At 40.3% G+C, this 22926-nt stretch overlaps 1 protein-coding gene across 12 annotated transcripts in view; it reads right to left on the bottom strand.

The window, feature by feature from the left end:
- Nucleotides 1-22926, bottom strand: part of celf6 (CUGBP Elav-like family member 6) — a 152706-nt gene that overhangs the window by 51153 nt on the left and 78627 nt on the right. For all 12 annotated transcript variants that reach the window (XR_014918749.1, XM_085450616.1, XM_085450607.1 and 9 more), the window contains exon 3: nucleotides 976-1024. Coding sequence is in view for 11 of the 12 variants with exons in the window: in XM_085450616.1 (XP_085306742.1) it covers nucleotides 976-1024 (49 nt within the window). In the remaining variant the exon portion in view is untranslated. The remainder of the gene's footprint in view (nucleotides 1-975; nucleotides 1025-22926) is intronic.

Here is a 22926-nt window from a genome sequence, read left to right on the forward strand (position 1 = left end):
GATCAAATTCAGCCCACATAAATCTTTTTTTTAACTTAATCTGCATTATTCTCAGTGATGTTAGTCAAAAGTGACATTAGAATGATCTAGTCAATCACCATGAAAGTCAAATTAGCGATGATAGGAAGCTGTGCAAAAGAATCTGCACAATGTTAAAGCAGAATGTGATGTTTTGATATCACAATTCGTTAATTCATACCACAATTCATACCTTTTTGTACTAAGCAAAAGACATATCCATTGAGTTCTACTGAAATGCTCACATCAAATAATGGAAATCATTGAAAATTACTTAATTTAACTTTACATGGTTCCATTTATCAGTGCTATTATATGCTATTAATGAGGCAGATAAATTGATAGGAATATAGACAAGTAAAAAGACAGGTTAGTGAATAGGTAGGTAGATAAGTCTATCTGAGGTAATGCAGAGTTTTCATAGAGTGATAGAAGGTGTTACTATCAACTACTGTAGTCATGCTCTTATTTTAGGATAAAACACATTATGGCTATACCACAAATGTTCCAAACGTCTTAGATCATGATACCTCAAAATGGTATTCGGTCGTAGTGCTGAGCCAGTTGACATGTTTTTAAGTTCTGACTCATCTATGTATGTTTGGACGATATTTTCCTCTTAATATTGACTTTAAAATCAGGAATAAAGATTATTCCCTCCCTATTCTTTTCTATTTTCTCAATATTTTATTTTGTTCCATGTCTTTCTATCTTGCCTTTGAACTGCTCCCAGTGACTATAAACCTGAGAAAGCCCCTCTGCTGGCACAGACTGGAAGTCAATAGAAGCAAGTGACCTATATTACAGGCTAGTCTACTAACTCCTGGTATTTTCTCAAGTGAGAGCAGACTATTAGGGATTACATGAGTGCTATTTCAGTGTATTTGTGTTTTTACATGTGTGTGTTTTCTAATGGGGGGGTGGGGGTGCAACAGAGACCAAGAGAAGGTTAATTACCTCCTCGTCCTTCGCTGTCAGCAGGTTTCACCTGGATGGGCCGGTTCATCTGGAGAGAAAGGGAAAGAAGTAGATGGAGAGAAAGAAAGAGTGAGAAGAAAGAAAAGGGAAATCCCACGTTAGCTGGAAACCATATAAGGTGCAAGATGTTGCAATGTTCCTGGTGTTAATGTCCTGAGTTTGTCCTCCTCTGTTAGCTAAACACAAAAATCAAATGGTGAAGATGGCATAAAAAGAGATAAATCTGTCCAGTACTCCATGCCAGCATGTTTAATTAATCCAGGGCACTGCCTCTAGAGATGCCTGAATTCCCCTCACAGTTCAGCAGAATTAGCACTTTTCAATGACGGAGCCACACTGGGTGTCAGATGGCACTTGGAGATTAATGCTATTACATCAGCCACTCCCAGCCCCACCGGGAGAGGTCCTTTCTGGCTGGCCCTTGCTCTTCCTGTCCCCTCCTGGCTCCAGACTCCCAGTCACCAGCTATATCCTGCTCATTCCTGACCCTCAGCAATCCCTCTTTTCTGCCTGCATCCCCTCCTCCCCTTTCGCATTTCTACCCAGGAGCCCTTTTGTGACTTACAACCAATATGCTACTGGTCTGGTCAGCCAACTCCACCCTTCCCAAGCACCCTCCTTGTGCTAGAGCCTCCGAACGGCATAGCTATGAGCTTCTGAAAGATTAACAGTAGGGAATTAATTTCATAGTGTGGTGAAAGTAAAACATTGCCAAGCTAACATGGGAATATAATAAATATATATATATATATATATACATACACATATACACACACACACACACATATTAAAAGCTGCCTGCCATGAATAAAACTTCCCCAGGTTTTTTTCTCCCTGGAGTTTGAATACTAATACAGAAAATCACTTGATCTAGTGTTACAGATCTCTAAAATACAAATAACATCCCCCTATTCCTCTGTAAAAAAGGTGAGTGGTTTTAAGCCCTCGAAGACCCTTATTTATTGAGGCTACCTACGCACATAATATTTGGCATTGTATTGTATTTTTATTTTTGGCGTTGGGTTTTCTGTTTGTTTTTTTTGTTTTTTGTTTTTTTTCCAGACTTCAGTTGGCCATCTTTCTAACTAGGCCATGCAGACAGATCCAACATGAGAGTGCCAGTGAATGGCACAGAGTACTGCCCACTCAGATCAGTCAGCTAGGGCAGGATAGTGGGTGTTGTGGCCCTCAGGCAACACAGCACTTGACAGCAGTTGACATGAGCTCAGACCTTGGTTGAATATAGACTTGGTGGACACGTATAGACAACTGTATACATGGTGACACTCCTGGGACGTAATGTGCTCTCGAAGCAATATGTTGCGACACTGGAACAAAGCTTTGTAAAATGACAGAGCCATCACAAGGCTTGCCCATGGAGCTGTTCACAGATGCACACACAGAGAAAACAGAGAGTGAGCGAAAGACAGAGACCAGAGCAACCAAATAAATATGTTAAGTTGTTGCTAATTGGAATAACAAAATTTCATATTATATATTCATGGAGTATGCGTTCCTCCTGGAGAATAGCCATCCAGCAGATGGCCAGAAATGCAAAGATCAGTTTTTACTCACTGCCCTTATGCTTTGTACTCACTTTTTTCAAGTGTTGGTGTGAGATAATTTGATAAATCACTGAGATAATTTTCACTCTCTCTTCTGTTGACAAACGCAGTCCCTCAGCATAAATGTTCTCAACACAAAAAATATAATTTTCTTCTTCTTCTAGGCTACATCCATTGTTCTGTGGGAGCCTGGTTCACTGAGACTCTTCAGTGAAGGAATAAATTTGGAATCCTGCAATTTTGTGTGATAGGAGCCCATGTGAGTCCCCGTGATTACATTCACATGTAAATCTTACATAAAGTTCAGGAGAGGTAAAGTATTGATATGCGAGTCTGCTATTGCCAGAAAGTTATTTAGAGTTAAGATAAGGTGTGGTGTGTACATTTGTAAGTTGTTGGAGGTGAGGTTTTGGGTTTTTTTGAGGGCAGAAATGGTCTCACATAAGAGGTTTAGGGTAGCCTGAATTCCCAAGATCCACGCCCAGTGATCAGTCAGCTTCCAGGTTTTAAATGGAAGCGACTGGTCAGGAGGCTTCATTAGTAGCCCCTGAGCCACTGCAGCAACAAGAGTCATTAAGCAGCCCAAAGTACACTTGGGGTTGCTAGGAAACCAAGTGGAGGTGGCCAGAAGGCAGGCAAGGCAAGCTGGCTGTTGGTCTGTAGGCATTTAGCCAACCAATTGGCACGCTTTTCTTTCTTCTTCTTATTTTTTTTTACTTCATCCAAGGAGGTCACAGTAAGAAAGGAGGGGAAAAAAGAGATTTCTCAACCCCCACCTTCAAGCATGCCCCACTTTCATGTCCCTTTTTAGTGACTGTGACAATGAGTTTTCGAGGGAGTCTGTTGCAACTTCTGCTCCAGCTCCCTGCCAAATTATGGAATTCATTTTTTTTTTTGCCAAACTTTGGGGTTGTGAGTGGTGCTCACTTGCATATGGCTGGAGTTAAGATGTTTGCTTCTCTGAGCTACTTTATAGTGTCATCTGCATACATTTTCTTGAGGAAAAACAGAATGTTTCCAGCTTGCTACACAGAAATTGTAAAATTCAACTTTACTTTAATCTTCACTCTCTTTCTCTCACATACTGTGACACACACACAGGAGCACAAAAGTCTTGGGGCTCAATAACAGCAGGTGGCTTAGGTGACATTTTAATCCCTTATTACTGAGTGCAGGATTAGCCAACAGATCAAGGCAGAGTTAATTATATGAATTCATCAGAGGCTGGGCGAAGAGGCTGCCTGCTTTCCCCTTGGGCCAAGACCCACCCCCACCCCACCACCCACCTTTTGCGTGCACACACACACACGCGCACACAGACACACTGAGAAAGATGACAAGTGACGTTCTGTATGTCTGAGAAGCTTGCTAGTTCCTTATTAGCATTGCAGTGGCAGGAAGCTAAGATAACACATACAGTGGAGCCTCCAGAGATGCTGTAAGACAAATGATATCTACTACCTTCCCATTGGGCCCTGTGAAATGAACTGCGTAGACTTTCGAGACAAAGACTACAAGCTTTCATCCTGCAGACATGTGGCTGCTGAGGCTGAAAGGAGTTCAACCACCCCCCGTCTTGCTTTATCTTTGTCTCTCCCTGCCCCTTTGGCCTCCAAAACCAATATGCTTCCCACCACAGCCCCTTAATGGGTTGATCAATGCTGACAAATAGGCAGCTCATGCTGACTTGCCTGGGAACTCACAGCTATGTGCCTGTGTGCTACTGCACTTAGAGAACCCATCTCTCTTTCTCTTCATCTCTCTTTTTTTGTCTTTTTCTGTTACTAACTTTTTTCTGTCCATATTTTCCCATTTGTCCATATTTTCTTTCTGTTCATATTTTCTTTATGCATAGAGATTCATTGTTTCAGTTCTAATCTCCAGGAGTGAGTCATACTGTTATGATGAGTAAAAGTCATCTGGAATCGCAAAGGGTTGGACCAAGTATGGAAGAGAGAAACTTTCTTACATTTTTTAACTAAAGGACAGTATATTTCAGAGTGTACACTTGTGTATTTGTGTGTACATTCACTTAAGAATACAGTATCTGTCTTTGGCCGGTGTGTCTGATTGATAACAGTGCAGTGGGAGAAAAGACAGACAAGGACACCACTGGCATTTGACCATGTTTCACTATGGTATGTGAATACCACAGCTCACAAAGCAGCCAAGAATAAATTCTATCTATCAGATGCTCTACATACAAATATTGCTCTCTTGGAATAAGTGCTCACACTTGTAATAAGTGCTCACACTTGGAATAGTGTGAACACTTAAACACTTCAGCCATTCTTGAGTCCCCTTGACTGATTCTTTAACTTCTTTCCTGGTTTTTAGATAACTAACATTACCAGATATTAAGAGGACGTCTGATGAACATCTCATCTGTAAGCTGAAATACTTTATCTCAGTTGTTACCTACAACTTAGGCTACTAAACAGCTGGAAAGTATCCAAATGATTAATCGTCCAACTTTGATAATTTGATAAAGACATTCTAATCAGCTACGAAAACCTAAACTTAAACATCAACATGATGTAAAACTTTGCGCACCAGACAGAATTAACTACTCAAGTCACAAATTTAATCAATTCCAATTCTTTCTAATGAAGAATGAGTGTTAGTGTTGGCTTAAACTCCCAAAAAACGTCCTTATAATGCAGCTGGTGTAATAAACAAAAAGTTGCTAAACAAAAGGCACTTTGCTGAATCCATAAAATGAAAGTTAATTCCAAACTATAGTTTCATAAGGCTGCAATGAAATATTTCCATATTGAGCTTAATTTTAATGATACATTTACAACACCCAGTGGAATCATTGCGTCATATACACATGATGCAAAATGAAACCAGATCCAGGCACACCTGCTCGTTTCGTTCTTCAGTAAGCATCCACGCTTGACAGTTGCTTTGGGTGAATTGGGATATTTATAGGAGAAGGTGTGGTGATGAATCATTACCTCTTCTGTCAGTTACATTACTCATCTCATAACTTTTAAACAGCTGTGCCAATCACGGTGGCACTGATGAAAGTGGCTCACCAAATGAAAGGAAGAGTCCAGACCGAAAAAGAAAAATCTTCTTGTCCAGAAGGTGCAGAGTGGCAACCTTATAATAAATGCAATTCATCTTCATATTCAGGGTGCAAAGCCCAGATGATAAACCTCTATTTGATTTTTTTTTTTTACCCTTTATAGAGATATCGACTGACGGTTCATTATTTTTTCAATCTGTCATAAAAGCACAGTTGTATTGTAAAAGAGACACTGATCTGTTTTATAACCAACCTGTATATACAGTGTAAAATGACTTGCATTGTCATTCTGGTTCTTTTCACTTTGTTTGATTTAGAAAATTAACAAAGTTAGACTCATTTAGTTTTGACTGCTTCTGAATGTTCTAAAAAACCCACAACTGCCAAAAGTGTGATTGAGCATTGCCCCCTTTAAGCCGTACATAAACGAGCAATTTTCCACAAACTCCTGTTTGCATGACTTTTACTAGAAAATTGTGCAAATGTTTTCCTGTCTAAAACAAATAACTTACTTTGTTAACTAAAACAACAATTACACCCATACTTCTGCTCTACTACATTACATTGTTCATCACATCTACAAATCAAGCTCGATTGTGTTTTTAATGTGTTGTAAGTGCATAAACAAAAAGAAAAAACTGTAATACACACTGACCTGTTGAAACTGGAATAACTGTATCATTCAGGTATTGTCTCACTGTGACATGGTGGATTTAAAGGAAGATCTTTAAAGAGGATCAGTGAGAATTAATGTAGTGTCTTATGACACTTATGACTGAGTGTCTAAGTGTCTTAGTAAGATATTCGGCCAACATGTGCTGCCAAAAAAGATTCACTGTCTTGTCATTGATTCTGCACGTATATCAAAGTCTAATAGAGAGATGGAGCACCTTTATTCCAAAAGATAATTCCTCGTTTGGTTTGTTGATGAGTGCTGTCTGACACGTCAGTCCAAAAAGTAGTTTAATTAGAGATCTGTTGATTGGCAAAGACACGGCACACAATTCATAGATTTTTCATTTTTATCCACCCATTCAGTGAGGTCTCTTTGCCTATTAGAGAAGGTTATGCAAACCTGCAAGGGACCACTTCCATTAGGACAAAAATATTTTGGGGTTGGCTTTTTTGGTCTTTTTTTTCCAGAGGACAAAGAGATTCACTCAGAACAGCTTTGTATTGATTTCTAAGCAGGAAATGAGTATAAACCATGCAAGCTAAAAGCTCCACATAGTATAACAGAGGCTGTACCAAGGTTTCAGGGTTTTCCTTAAATATGTCCCCAACATAGTGATTTTTTTGTTCTTGTTTTTGTTTTTACTATTGTTCATGCAACAACTGCATAATGTCAAACCTCACCACAGTCAAATGTTACAAATGAATAACAAAATAGAAAAAATAATATTGACACTGGTTAATTAATTTGTCCTTGCTGTTATTTCATCTCCATTCAAGTCATCAGGGATCATTATCTTGATAAGCCATCCATTGTTTGATGCCTCTCATTATCATTCAGCAGTTTCGCCGTCAGTGAATTCATTGGAGCTGTTGATGCCGTTTACAGCCTTTTAAGCTCAATTAAAGATGCTTAATGCAGACTGACTTTTCTTACAGAACCCACAAAGAGCCATAGGCACTGGTTGAGACAGAGGCTCTTGATTACAAAATGAAATGTACAGACCATTATTAGGCCGATATATATGCCCTGTCTTCTGTCATTAATATTAGTGCCTTTTGAGGTTCAGAGAATTGTGGTTAAGTAATCTGTTTCAGTGAGTGGAACTGACATCTCTGTCAACAGTGTGGTTTTGTTTGTTTGTATGTTTTCTGATTTTTAATAGATAATTTTTTCTTCCAGTATGTGCTCTGTGGAAGCCCTAATGAAAACTGATATTACACACAAGACAAAGCTAAAATTAAACGTCTACATATTTAATAGTTTTTACATTCTCGGTATGCATTATACTAACGTTCAAAGTCCTCTTCTTCACCTTGAATTACAAACATTATGTCACTGTAGGCCTCATTTTCAAACCAGATCTTGCACTGGCTGCACTATACCTGCCCAAATTACTGTTTCCATCATGCATCACTCACACGTCAGGACATTCTGTCTGTGTGGAGGGAAAACAGGCCCAGCACAGCGGGAATGATTCCTCTCTTAAATTGGAGTTCACAGTGACCTCCCCGTGAGGCCAGTGAGCCAAGAGAGGTTGGTTCTTCCTTGTGGGTTGGAGGGAGATGGGTTAGAGCTAAAGTGATCACACCCTGCCTGTCTCCCTTGAAAACACATGAAGGAGGGCTGTGTCTGCCTCACTGTGAGGACGAGGGAGAAAGGGTGCTGACAGCTGAGCAGAGGGTTGCTGGCGGTGAAATGTGGCCTATTTTTAGCTTTGAGTCTGAGCTCCTATTTAAAGACTAGGTACTGAGGGTCAGTTTGGGAAGAAAAGGGGGCATCAACGGCAAAAAAGTTTCTTCAATCTAGCTGACACAGTAATCCCTGGTGTTATGCTGCAGTATCTTAGGAAAACATCTTTGTATTTGTGTTTTGTCTCTGTAATCTCTCTCTAGTTCTCCATAATTACCTGGCAATTGATTCTCTCCTGGAGCGAGGTTTTTGCTTTTAATTTATCTCTATGAATCCGGTATTGGCTCTTTGGTCCTGTGAGAGGCCCGGCTGAACATCTGAACCAATCTATACCACACTGCCCTGCTTTGCCTGGTCCAACCCAATCTAGTCTTGGGGACTGTAGCCCTGACAGCATTCATAATAGATCTATTCTCCTATTCTGTTTTTATGTTTTACCGTATCAAAAGGCCTCCTCTGGAGCAGGGACAGAGGTAGACACAGACAGAAAGTGGATGAGAAATCGAGCTATCACACCATCCTCTGCTCCATAAAGCCACTGTTCTTCCTCTGACTGTAGATGGATTGCTGTGTAGATCACTCCAACCAATGGCCAGTACGCTATATTACATTTATTCCTCCACCTTTTTTCCTCTGCCCGTGGATTTAGGGGGGTGGAAAGAAGGACAGGGGGAGTTGGCTAGAGGTGCATCAGAAGGTGGGGAGTGGGGGGTGACAATTCAACACAGTGAGACAAGACTAACAAATTAGTCAAAGTGACAGGGAGTTTTATGAGGTCTGCTCTTGTGAGGCGACTGCTGCTCTCTCCCCTCTCTTTCCCTCTCTCTTTCACTGGGCTGCAGGGACATTACCGGGGCCATATGTATGTGTGTGCGTGTGTGTGTGTGTGTGTGTGTGTGTGTGTGTGTGTGTGTGTGTGTGGGTGGGTGGGTGGGTGGGTGGGTGTGGTACATACTGGAGCATTTCAGAAGGAAAACAGTAATGAAAAAAAAAATGGTGAATGAGGAGAAACTAGAAACATCAAAGTTAAAGAAAAAGAAAAAGTCAGAAATAACAGACTTCTAAAATACAAAAATACTTTCTGTTCTTTTGCATAAATAACTAATTGTTAGGCTTTAGAAATGTGATCATTTAAAGTCAAAACTGCAATTTTGCCAGCACATAAAACTACTGTGGTGTCAACATGAGGGAGTTTTAATATGTTGGGCTTTTAATCTGTTATTTTATAACAAAGAGGGAACTTGTGTTTGTCGAAAATGTAAGAAAAATTGTTCAACTTGTTATTATTGTATCCTTTGCATTGTAAAAATCTCATCAATTATTTTTTTTAATTAACTCAGTGTAATTAGAGAAGTTTGTCAGGTAACTAAATATCCAATGAATTACTTAAGTCATAATTAGGCTATTTAGAGACACTGTTTAATACTGTGTTTCTAAACACTGATTAATTGCTTATACTTCCCAATACGCATTGTATTAATGTGAAACCAACAATATGCACAGAAGAGTAAGATAGTGTTTTCTCTGACAAAAATGAAAACAATAACAACCATAATTTTAGCCATAATTATGTAAAGTGCCTTCATTTTCTGGAAATTATAATGATAAATATTTTTTCATAGCTTATTGTGACTTTGAGTTTTAAAAGCCCTGCCAATAAGGTTTGACACAGTTAATAGCATGATTAAAATAAACATAAATATAAACATTTCTGGATAAAGCTTGTAAATGTCTTCTCTCAGAAATTAGGAACAAGAAGGAGAAGTTTGGTTTCACTCTATGCTTTGCCGATCTTTTAGCGTCTCTTAATTTACCTGAGACTCTAAATTTACCTGACACTGTGACACTACTGATAACAAGATGCTGAGTTCTTTTTTCAACAGAAAGATCTATTTGGAACTCCTAATTCAGTCAACATTTGTCTATGCACATGCACAATTGCAAAGTAGTACAATCTGATAACAGCACACATACTGCTGCCAGTACAGGCTCCAAAGCACGGAAGGTTAAATGCCCTGATTCAAGCACACAGAGCCAAGGCAAGAATCACAACAATAACCTGGTAGCTTCCCAGGAGCATCTGTCACTCTGCAAGGCCACAGCACAAATGTTTGTGAGCCAGCCTGGGAAAACAGCTAAAGTAGTTCACGGTATAAAGAGGAGCAAGAGAATAATAATAAGTGGAAGGTAATGACACACAATGCATCTGTCAGATTTATGAGTGTATATCCTACTCTGCTCCTCTCGTATACCTGCCCGTTGGCTCTGCACTTGAGGCCACACAGTCCACAATGCTGTTGAAAGAGTCGGCAGTGAGAAATCACAGAGCAGCAGGGAGAATAGTGCCGGACTCTTGCTCTGCTACAACATCCAACAATCAAGCCCCAGAGTGTGCATGGACACAAACATTTCAAAATGGTCTGTGGATTTTTTCAAAATAAAACAAAGGTTTCAACAAACAGGGAGTATCTCCAAAATTTTTGTTTATAGGGAATCCAAAGTTGAGCCAGAGGAGATGTTTCTCTTGTTCTTCATTCAGTCATGCTGAATTTCCAGGTTAGCTTTTGTTTTACTAGTGTGCAGTGAAAAGTTGACAAGAAAACACCAATATGAATGATGAGGAGTTCTAAATGATTTGCAGATGTGTGAGAAAGGTTATTGTGAACAAAACTCTCATATTTGTATAGTTATGGTTGCTTTGTGATTTACATGTTGAAAACCTTTTTTTTTCTTTTGTGCAGTATGTTTTTAGATAGTTATTTCATCATCGATATAAACCTAATATGAAGCACATGTGTCAATCAAACAAGTACATATGAAAGTAAATATATGTTTTAAATAAATAAAGCATGTTTAAATAAACAAAGCATGACATCTTAGCTACCGATATCTTCTAGGAGAGTTATTTCCAAATGGTGTTCCTTGAGGCAAGTCCAGGGGTGCCTTGGGATTTTGAGTTAATTATACAGTGCAAATGCACATTAAGTAATGAATAAGATTTAAATTTCCTATATTAGTTCACAATGAAATATATAATTGATGATTGACTGCTTTGCTGTGTAGTACAAGCTAATTAAATTGTAGGATACATGCTAGGTCTAAATGCTTCAGATGATAAATAGGCTATTTTCTGCAAATATGGATATAGGTATGAAGAAAAACTGATTCACATCAACAGTGACAGACAGAGCAGACAGACTCTGCTGATATAAACGTAAGAAAAGGGGCAACCATGTATCATGTAAAAATATAACAAAAAAAACCCCCCAACAATATAGCGCATACAAGGAAATAATTTGGATTTATGATTTATAAAAACTACAAACACCCAAAACCCAAAATATGTATTTATTTTAGGCTAATAATATATATGTAAACATGTGTTTACCTAAAAAAGGATATCAGGTTTTGAGTATGGAAGAATAAAGTAGATCAGAGTAGAACAGAACAGAAACGGACAATAATGCTATCATCAGTCTTAAAAGCAGAGTAATATCGCCAATGAACACATTTATTTGTCTTCTTATTTTCACTATGTGGATACGGTGATGCATTGAGCTTAAAAGTCACAGGAAGCTTCCTTTGATTGTTTTGCTTTTAAGGATTTTCTTTTCAATAAAAATTAAAACAAAATGACAAATTATTGAATGCAGCAGGACTTTTAGCATTTTAAGATAAAATCCTATGCCATGCTTACACACAAGCTGCTTATGATGCATGCTTTACATTCAACCTATTCTCTTGTCAACACACAAAAGGGCACTGTGTATTCATGAAAATCCACTCACACTCACAGGCTGTGCATAATAATAGAAGACAAAAGCATGAGGTTGCCCATTATGCAGACACCCATATTTAAATGGTCTCATACACACAGAACAGAACAAACACAGAAAAAATAATACTAATAACGGAACAGAAGACCTATTGTTTTAATAATAAAGAGGAGTGTTATTACACAAACAAATGCATGCATGTGGATATCCATTTACATAGAAACACAGACACCAATATCTCCTTGTTCATTGCACACATTCATTTACACACGCTTATGCTAGCGGACTTCTTTAGAGATGCCTTTAGACACAGACTAGCGCACACACATAAGCACACAACCCTGTAAGTGTGTTTCAAGATGCCGTTAGGACAGAAGGTTGTTTGTGAAAATGATCACATCAATCGAAGTGATAGATAAAAGACTGGGAGCAATTGATAAAGTGCCACAATTATTTGGAAGATGAATGGCTGAATTTGCTTTTGAAATTGGACTGGATCTCAGTGCAATGGAACAGAACTCATCATCATCAATGAGCCTGCCGTTAGATTGCATTCTGTCACAACCCAATATCAGCCCGGACAATTGGATCCATCTGCCAAATGGGATCAAATAGACCTACTCACACAATATCAAAAGTGATGTATAGTGACCATGTGCAAACCATATTAGAGTGAAAATGCACAATGCATCACTGTGTATGCTGTTGCATGTGTTCACATATTACATTTGATATCACCACATGTGAGTATGCTCAATAGAAATTATTAGGAGAACACATGTACGACACGGAAGGAAATGATACAACCAGCAGTAGGGGGATGCTTGATGCTTAAATGCTCCAAACGAACCCATCAATTCATATAAAATGTGTGAGATGGTTATAAAGACAAGGTATAGAGTGAATAGCTTGAAAGTGATGTGCAGTTACAGGCCGCCTTTAACAGTTGGATGAAGTAGAAATCACTTTCTTTCATCTTCTAACTCCCCAGTTCCTGTTTTTTTTCTTTTATTGTTATTATTTAAAAGAATATTTGCAAAGTTGCAACTCATAAAACTTGCACTATCGGATCACATAATTTATTTAAGCCTATAAATCCTTTGGCTTTTGCAGTTATACGCCTCATAATGATGCATTGGTTAACACAGCCTGAATATTTGAGCCACATAAAAAAGGTAATAGATTAAACCAGGGGAGTGTGTAGAGCCGCAGCGTGTGTGTGACTGCGTGCGTGTGTGATCAGAGCTATCGGTAAAGAAGTATTACTGCAGCTTACACAGGCCTTTGCATACAGAAGGGAACATCAGAATGCACTGTATCGCCACTGCATGGACACACACAAAGCAAAAGAAGAGGGACAAACCAAAAGGGGCTGGAGGGAAACACACTAAGTAATGTATTGTGCTAGGATGATAGGTGACACGGTCTGATGATAAAGAGGAAGCGTGTAAATGGGCCTCTATTAAGGGAGAGGAAGGTTGAAGGATTGTTTACAGCCACAAATCTGCCCAAAGAAAACATATTACACCTGAAATTAGTTCTTTAATTTTTCAGTCTGCGGTGTCTTCAGAGATATCTATAGCATCTAGTATGTCTAATTCGCAGGGACTATAAATCACATACACATCTGCTTCAACCTGTAAATCTGTCAGGTATAATGACATTGTAATTGTAATCTTTATTTGTTGTATTATTTAGTTCTTGGCTTATTTTTCTTCTTATTTTCATTGTTTTCTATTCTGTTGAAGTCCAGTCTCTGGGGAAACTATAAAGTAAAATATTGCTGTCTAGAGCACTCGCAGGCAAAAGTTAACTGAAAGGTAATTAAACTTTTCCGGAGACACACTCATACACAAATCTACACTGCACCTACGTTTGCAATAAAATGGTCTTCTTTCTGGTTGTATGTGAAGGAGTATGTGTACACTGCATCCTGACATAGCTTTCACCATTCCATCTTGTCTTTTTTCCTTTACCCTCGAGCACACAAAATACCCCCATGGAGTCAAAGAGAAAAGTACGCATACACCGTCATGTGCACTCATAGTCCACCACACACACATTATTCCTGTGCGGTCAGTGTCTGGGGGAGCTGTGCTGTCAGAGAGCAGACCGTAGTGTTCCTGGTCCCTGCTCCACCTGCTGTGACAGCTAATTAGGCCTGGCCAAAAAGCCAAGCCTGTCTGGGTGCTGAAGTGGGTGTCATAGCATGACAATGCTATGGCAGGGCAGGGCAGGGCATGGCATGGGATGGCACAAGGATAGTGTCGCCAGCTGATAAGATGCCCTACCATGATGTCCAGGGACACACCTTACCTGGGAACACCCACGACCACAGTGATGTGTCCTCGTCTTCCTTAGTCTCCCCTTCAGTCATTAATTACAGTCACGCACTTCTATTAGTCCTCCATTTAGACTAATCAACAAGCAGGGTCTCCGCTGACATCATTAGCTCTCATAACAAGCACCAACACACTGGGAGGGGCATTCCAGAGCCTTTTGTGAGCATTAACCCTTTCTTGACAGTAATGAGTCTTCCTTATTTTGTGGGTACATCAGGGCCGTTTGTCCTCCTCCAGTTGTCCAACACCCCCGAGCCTGTTTCTCTCACACTACCCTGTCATTAGGAGACAGCAGAAGCTAGCACTAAAGCTGTGGATGCTCCAAGCAGACAAGGAAGCTTAAATAGCATGGCAGGATGTTACCACTGCAAGGGGTGTGTGTGCAATGTATTTTTGGGAGGGTTAGGGATCAAAGGCACTGAGGAAATGGGATGAGACAGGACAGCCTACGCCTCTTGGGTAAGTGTGTTTCTTTGAGTGTGTATGTAACTCATATTAGATATGAGGAAGAGAAGGAAACACAGGTTAGAGATGATGACAGGGAGCTCAGACATTCCCCTGGACCAGCAGGGGAGCATGGAAATAGAAAACAGTCCCCTGAGCGACAGCGCAGCCTCCTGAGATTTGAGCCATTTGGACATAATATTAAAAGCACAATACAGACATACGCATAATTCTAAATGCACAAACTGAGTATTAAATCCTGCTAGTTTTACAAAAGAAAAAGAAACAAACTTATTACTACCTTTTACTACAGTGGGGCAAAAAAGTATTTAGTCAGCCACCGATTGTGCAAGTTCCCCCACTTAAAATGATGACAGAGGTCAGTAATTTGCACCAGAGGTACACTTCAACTGTGAGAGACAGAATGTGAAAAAAAAATCCATGAATCCACATGGTAGGATTTGTAAAGAATTTATTCGTAAATTAGGGTGGAAAATAAGTATTTGGTCACCTCAAACAAGGAAAATCTCTGGCTCTCACAGACCTGTAACGTCTTCTGTAAGAAGCTTTTCTGTCCCCCACTCGTTACCTGTATGAATGGCACCTGTTTGAACTCATCATCTGTATGAAAGACACCTGTCCACAGCCTCAAACAGTCAGACTCCAAACTCCGCCATGGCCAAGACCAAAGAGCTTTCGAAGGACACCAGGAAAAGTATTGTAGACCTGCACCAGACTGGGAAGAGTGAATCTACAATAGGCAAGCAGCTTGGTGTGAAAAAATCAACTGTGGGAGCAATCATCAGAAAATGGAAGACATACAAGACCACTGATAATCTCCCTCGATCTGGGGCTCCACGCAAGATCTCATCCCGTGGGGTCAAAATGATCATGAGAACGGTGAGCAAAGATCCCAGAACCACACGGGGGGACCTGGTGAATGACCTGCAGAGAGCTGGGACCAAAGTAACAAAGGTTACCATCAGTAACACACTACAACGGCAGGGAATCAAATCCCGCAGTGCCAGACGTGTTCCGCTGCTGAAGCCAGTGCATGTCCCGGCCCGTCTGAAGTTTGCCAGAGAGCACATGGATGATACAGCAGAGGATTGGGAGAATGTCATGTGGTCAGATGAAACCAAAGTAGAACTTTTTGGTATAAACTCAACTCGTCGTGTTTGGAGGAAGAAGAATACTGAGTTGCATCCCAAGAACACCATACCTACTGTGAAGCATGGGGGTGGAAACATCATGCTATGGGGCTGTTTTTCTGCCAAGGGGACAGGACGACTGATCCGTGTTAAGGACAGAATGAATGGGGCCATGTATCGTGAGATTTTGAGCCAAAACCTCCTTCCATCAGTGAGAACTTTGAAGATGAAACGAGGCTGGGTCTTCCAACATGACAATGATCCAAAACACACTGCCCGGACAACAAAGGAGTGGCTCCGTAAGAAGCATTTGAAAGTCCTGGAGTGGCCTAGCCAGTCTCCAGACCTTAACCCCATAGAAAATCTGTGGCGGGAGTTGAAAGTCCGTGTTCCTCGGCGACAGCCCCAAAACATCACTGCTCTCGAGAAGATCTGCATGGAGGAATGGGCCAAAATACCAGCTACTGTGTGTGCAAACCTGGTAAAGACCTATAGTAAACGTTTGACCTCTGTTATTGCCAACAAAGGTTATGTTACAAAGTATTGAGTTGTATTTTTGTTATTGACCAAATACTTATTTTCCACCCTGATTTACCAATAAATTCTTTACAAATCCTACCATGTGGATTCATGGATTTTTTTTTCACATTCTGTCTCTCACAGTTGAAGTGTACCTCTGGTGCAAATTACTGACCTCTGTCATCATTTTAGGTGGGGGAACTTGCACAATCGGTGGCTGACTAAATACTTTTTTGCCCCACTGTATATTACTATTTACTTTTTACTTGTCATGCATATGTACACAACTGTGCAGCAGATGGTGTTAATTGTCCTCCATATAGTCAAATTTCTCAAATGAATTAATATGTAAAAAGAAATAAAATCAGTTAGATGTGTCATGCAAGCCATGTGTGTGAGGTGTGGCTTAATGGAGCCAAACAATTCATCATAATTCATCACAGTTTTTTAGAGCATGTACTTGGTGAGGAGCTTTCAATGGGTAAATGCAGAACGTATGTTTTAATATGTCATCCATTGCTTTAATATATCCATGGTAACTGATTGTCTGCAGGGTAAACATCAGAGCAAAGCACTTAGCAATCACAACCAGCTTTGCAAACCAAAGAACACATTCAATAATGTACTAGATGAGAACACTTGAACCATACTGAAAATTAGCACAAAGGGTGAGAAAAATACAACAAAGTTAGAGAAATCTTCACGTGCACAGCTTCAAGTTGACTCCAAAGGCACAATCCTAGCCAATTACCACATTCCAACTTGCGCTGAGGGCAATGGGTAGGTCTTTCTGTTCTTTACTTATTAATCTCCACCAGACTGTCTGCATGGTGGTTTGACAGACTGTTCGCTGTGAAAATTCATGTAATCTCATCTTCTTCTTCTGTCTCATTCACCTTAGTTTCAACCATCACTGACCAGTAACTGAATTTTATTATTGGAATTTTCTAAACTGTACTTTATAAAGGCATGCATGCCCTTCTTCCCGCTGTGTGTTAATGAGCCTGAACCATGTGAAAAAAGAATTTAAAGTTGTTTTTTGAATACTGTAGCCATACTGGTAAATCTTATAACAGAACGATTGGAATAAAAAAAGTGTGGAGAAGGAAAAGAACAGCTAATGATCCAAAGCATGCCACTATATCCATCAAACATGGTGGAGGCAAACTTCGCATATTTGGCCGCCAATGGATATGAGTCACTTGTGTTTACTGACAATGCGACAGAATGAATTCTGAGGTGTATAGAACTATGCTCAGACTGAGGTATAGTTTGCAAAACTGATTGGTTCCAAAGGCAAATGTAGATACTGCAAAAGCAATAGTAGCAATAGTAACAAAACCTATCCGGTAGTTAAGTGATGACGTGACGAATCCTACTTCCGGGCCTAAAGTAGTCTGCGTTTAATATGGCTTTTGTGTTGTTAACAGGTTTAATGTTTTGTATTGTCTTCTATTTGATCTCAAAAAGCTCCTAAAACAGTCAGTGATCACTGTTGACCTGCCTCGGCTTTTATTACCGCTAATCATTTATTTAAGCTCAGTTTTTAAAACCTTAGGATGTAACTACAGCCCAGCCCATGCAGCAGTATATGAATGACTAACCTCGTATTGTGGATGGATTATCTCAGTTGTTCTCCTGGCTGAAGTTTGGTCCTTTTACAGCATCCTGCCATGTGATTACATTTGTTCCTGACCACCGAGAACACTCACGTTAACTTTTATCGAGTGGAAAAAAGGTTAGCTTGTTTATATTATGCTAACATAGCTGTGTCGCTAGCGGTCACATAGCACATCATTATATACCAGCTAGCCAAACTTCAGTAACCCTACAAACGTCACTGCTGTTTAGCTTTCTGTCTTCATTTATGCTGGAAGTGATAACAGAGCTGTACGTTTTAATTTGTTTCCAAAACCCCGCAGTCAGGACATGCTATATTGTATTTAGATAGAAGCTAGCGAGCTAACTTCCTGCTAACTTCTAACTCCGTTAAATGTCATAAATTCCGTTTTCATGGATGCCTGGATGTTAAACTCAATTGTTACACCTGGTAGAGCAGAACGCTGATCATTTGATCGGATGAAAGACTTTAGACAGTTTTTCAACTCTCAGCAATGCCATAGTGATCGTTTGATATATGGACCTGCAGCGGAGTTTAGGCCCAGACACGGCAAGTGACGTCAGACTTAACAACCGGATAGCTTCTCAAAGCAAAGATGTGTCATATTCTTCAATGGCCAAGTCAGTCACCCTGTCTCAGTCCAATTGAGCAGCCTTTTAAGTTGACAGTTAAGACAAAACTGAATGCAGAAAGTCTCAAAAACAAGCGCTAACTGAAGGTGGCTGCAGTAAAAGCCTGTTGAAGTATCTCAAGGGAGGAAACACAGCATTTGGTGATGTCTACAAGTTTTAGATGTCAGGCAATCACTGGCTGACACAGATTTTGATCCAAGTTTTGAAAGCAAACCATATTTTAAACAATATGTTAGTTTGTCAAATTGTCCTTTTAAAAAATGTGTTTGTAATACCTAAACTCTTCAAGGAATACTTTTCTTAAAACCCTTAAATTAAAACTGACAGAGTCAATTACATCATGATTGCTTGATTTAAAATCCAACATGACTGCACATGGCCCATAAAATGTGGTGCAACTGTTAAGGGGTAAAGACATTTTAAAGTTGCTGGAACAGAACAATTATTCTACCATTATTCTGAAAATGTGACGCAGAACAGCAGAACACAGATGCCATAGTTAAATAAATTAGTGCACCCCTATTTGTTTGTTTTCAAATGATTTTGTTGGTAAAATTTTCTCATTTGCAAACCAACAACAAACAAGCTCATGCACATCTAATTTATTTCAAGAGGGGTTTGGCATGAAAAGGGTTAACACACTATTTTCTAGCTCTTATCGGTGCTTGTAAAAGGATAAGGAGAGGAAAAGTGAGAGATAGAGGGAGGGGGAGCGAGAAAATGCCATTTGGGGGGAGAGCCAAGTGGGTCTGCTAAACGAGTGGATTCTTATGCAAATACATGCTAATTTATGCGCACAAGGCAGTGGCAGCGCCCGAGGCTGCTTTGATTGGCAGTTGCAGGTCTGTGTGTGCTGAGGAGGGACGCTTGGCTCCGAGTGCTTCTGTAAAGTTGGGCACGGCTGCCTCTCCATGTTCTACATGCTCTGGATCCACCGACTGCACACGGCTGTAGCCTAGCCTCTCCACCGGACTAGTCCCAGAGACCAGCAGGGCTCCCATCCAAAAAACTCTCTGCACACCAAGAGCTCAGCTCAGCCAGCTCCAATTCCTCCATGGCTGGAAGGAGCCAGGGCATCATTATAAAATCAATGCCCCAGCTTCATCTTGCCTGTCTCTGTGTGTATGTGGGCAGGAGGGGTAGGATTGTTTGTGTTGATTCTAGGGGGTGTTTGTGAGTGGCAGAACAGCAGAGGTGCCGATGCAATGCTCTCCACACTCTCTAATGGGCTGACAGAGAGGCTCTAGGTCTGGGCCTCCCATTACTTCAGGAGGGAAACTGGCAAAATAAATAGGAACGTGCACCTAGCTACCACCCAGAGGAAATGTAAATGCCATTTGTTTCTGTGGCAAGGTGTTGTCATGCAGAGCAGTGGTACATCTTGATAATGTAAACATAAATTCCTGAATACAGCGATGCCAGAGTAATTGGGTAGCTGCTATTTATCATTTTTTTGGCAGTTTTTTTTTTTCTGTTTTTGTATTTGCAAGACACAAGGAAGAAAAACACATTTAGCCAGGCGACGATGAAGCCATTACTCTGTCTATTACTCATTCACACAGGCCCCCAAGCCAATAGAAAAACACTTGGAAATCACCAACATAAAATAGAATATGTGCCCAAAAAATATAGTGCATTTTATTATACCTCATAAATATACTCTGTTGTGATGAGGTTTCTTGGAATGAAACAATGGAAACATGTTTTTCATTACTGTTCCTCCACATTAATATATATGTATTGTAGTATTCATGCTACTGTGTTATGAGCTCTCGCATTCTGTTCAACCATGCTTGTCTCACACACGTAAACACATGCAAGCCACATGTTTGCATACCCCCGTGACTGGTAATTTTTACCCTCCCCCTTAAGCTTTTCACACATGCCAGAGTAGAATGGGTATTTTAAGGTCTGCAATTATACCCTCTGCAGAGAGCAGACAGTGAAATTACTCAGTTGGCACCCCCAGCACCCCAATCCCACACTCCCTGTGCACCCCATCTCAATGGGAAATAAAGCAAAACCAGTTAGACAGATCTGGAACAAAACATCCAAACCTTTTGTTTGTCACACCTGGGGACTGCAAATGGATTCTCATCATACAGTAGATTGAAAATGTATGCTTATTTACACCACCATTCCTCTCTTTCTAAGTATTACACTCATTTTCCCAGCAGCAAAGTGGCCCCCAAACTGCCCATGCTTTCCTCTCTCAACTAATCTGCCACTGCCAGCTTTTGATGACACAAGAGTCACGATGTGACGTTCACTCATCACCCGTCAAACGTCGACCAACATTGGCTTTTTGAAATAGCACACGCGCCCTATGCATATTTCATCCACCCCTCCGAAACTGTAGAACCAATGAATAATACATCTTTTATTATATTATTGCAAGAGATTTGTAACACTTGAAACAGAATGCAATATGCAGTTTATCTCTATGCATGGCGAACACAAGGTGCTTCCGTAGTGTCTGTATGTGTCACGAGGCAAGAGGGGAAGAAAAGAGAACAGAGGAAACAAGCTCATGTGACTCCTGACAGTCCATCAATGTCCCAGAACAATTATTCTCCCAGCTGAGGAGTTGGATGTTGACGCTGGTGACGTCCTTTGTGTGTGTCTACACAGAAACTGTGAAGAATGTCTCATTTTTAAACATGCCTTTGTGCTTTATGTTACCTTTCAGCACAGCATACTGTATGCTGTTATGAGCTCATGGTTGCACAGATGTAATATTAAAATCAGTGGCCAAAAGCCTAATAAGCTTATGTTACAGTATCTTGTGTGTTCTCATACACAACAACAAAGCATCAAAAGACATTGGATGATGGTAGCTTCAATAACTCCAGATAGCATCAGTGAAAAAGTTTATGCTCCATACTTTTTGGGGCTTTTTGTTCAATTCTCTAACCTTTCGAGACCTGGATATTATTACATTCATTTACCATATACTCCAGGCCTGCGTAGAAAATCTGGCATTATTAAAATCCACCCTTAATCATCAAGTGCCTTTGTTTTGCTGCCGTAACCACGGTCCATTTTGAAATTTAATTTCCTGAAGTAGAGGGTCGAGAGTTGATGCCATTTTATATGGAATAATTGAAGTGGTTTTTCCCCTGCATGTGTGCGCAGTGGTGTTTGTCATCAGCCTGCCTTGTCCTCTTACAGATGGAAGGGTGAAAGCATGCCGAAGGCTCGCAGAAAGCCCTCCAGTCTCTATCGTTTAATTTGACGAGGAGGCGTTAGGTGAGCTGGAAGAGGAAATACGTCTCGCTGATGCTGTTTGCCACTTGAGAGCTCATTCACTGCCTGGGGCTGTTGACCACACCATGTCAGGTTCTATGCTAGAAACACGTCCCCACACAACACTTAAATTACATTCGGACCTTGGCTGGGGTGAGCAAATGCCTGGCCGGAAATCAATGGGAGGATACAAGCCTCAGTGGACATGGCAGGGCGTTAGCTTTCATTTCAACTATTGATCAGTGCCAGGTACATTTCATCAAACTACTGTAGCTGACTGAGTTTTGTACACATGCAGAATTTGAGCTAGAGTAGTTGCTTTGAGAGATGATAAGTATTCATAAAGATAGACGTTTATTGTCAACACACAGGTTGTGACTTCAGTGTTCTTCTTTCAGTAGCCAAGCACTCATCAGTCTAAGAAGAAACTTGAAGGAGAGCGCGGTAATGTTATAAAAGAATAAGTAGATGGATAAATAAATATTGTGTCCCAGTTTTGCTTCGTTGATCTGTGACTAACTGGATAGCCATTAAGGTTTAAAAATCTCACAGTGTGAAACAGACTGGAACACATTGAGCTTCGGCTCAGCAGAATAGATTTTCATTTCCTTAATCAACTTCCTTATTCATCCTTTTTTCCAAGGAATTAATATAGATCAGTGTTAATGGGAGCCAAATACGTGAGTGGCAGCATGTGGGGAGCAGGCTCAGTGGAGGAGAGCAGGCTTTTCTCCTTCACCAGGAGCAGCATCTGTTGCTCCTCTGCTCCAATGCTATTTACAGATAGCTGCCATTATTTATGCCTGATGAGATTCTATCCAATTTGTCAATCCATACAGTTCATAAACACATGGACAACATAAGCACTTAAAAAGGAAGTGGAAGAAGTGAGGCTGTGTATGTGGCTTCCAAATCAGCATATATTGTCGCCATTAGTCACCATTACCATTCAGGAGAGGCAAGCTAACATATACACCCGGGTAAAGATACAATATGTATACTGAGATAAGGATTACACAAAGCCCTTAGGATGAAATTCTCTTCTCAGGATATAACAGCCCCCCCTTTACAGAGCACATTATAAAGCCCTAAATACTGTGCCTAAACCTCAGATGAATCCTTGGAAAGTTTGATTTGCCAGATTTCAGCTCTAGGTTAGGTTAGACTGTTATTTTTCAAGTAAAATAATGTGAAAATCTGTTCAAGTCAGTTTTTTTGTGGATTTTGAAAATCAT

This window comes from Copadichromis virginalis, linkage group LG1, assembly GCF_057382275.1.
Source record: "Copadichromis virginalis isolate Kocher_CV1m ecotype Utaka linkage group LG1, C_Virginalis_male_GT1.1, whole genome shotgun sequence".
Taxonomy (NCBI): domain Eukaryota; kingdom Metazoa; phylum Chordata; class Actinopteri; order Cichliformes; family Cichlidae; genus Copadichromis; species Copadichromis virginalis.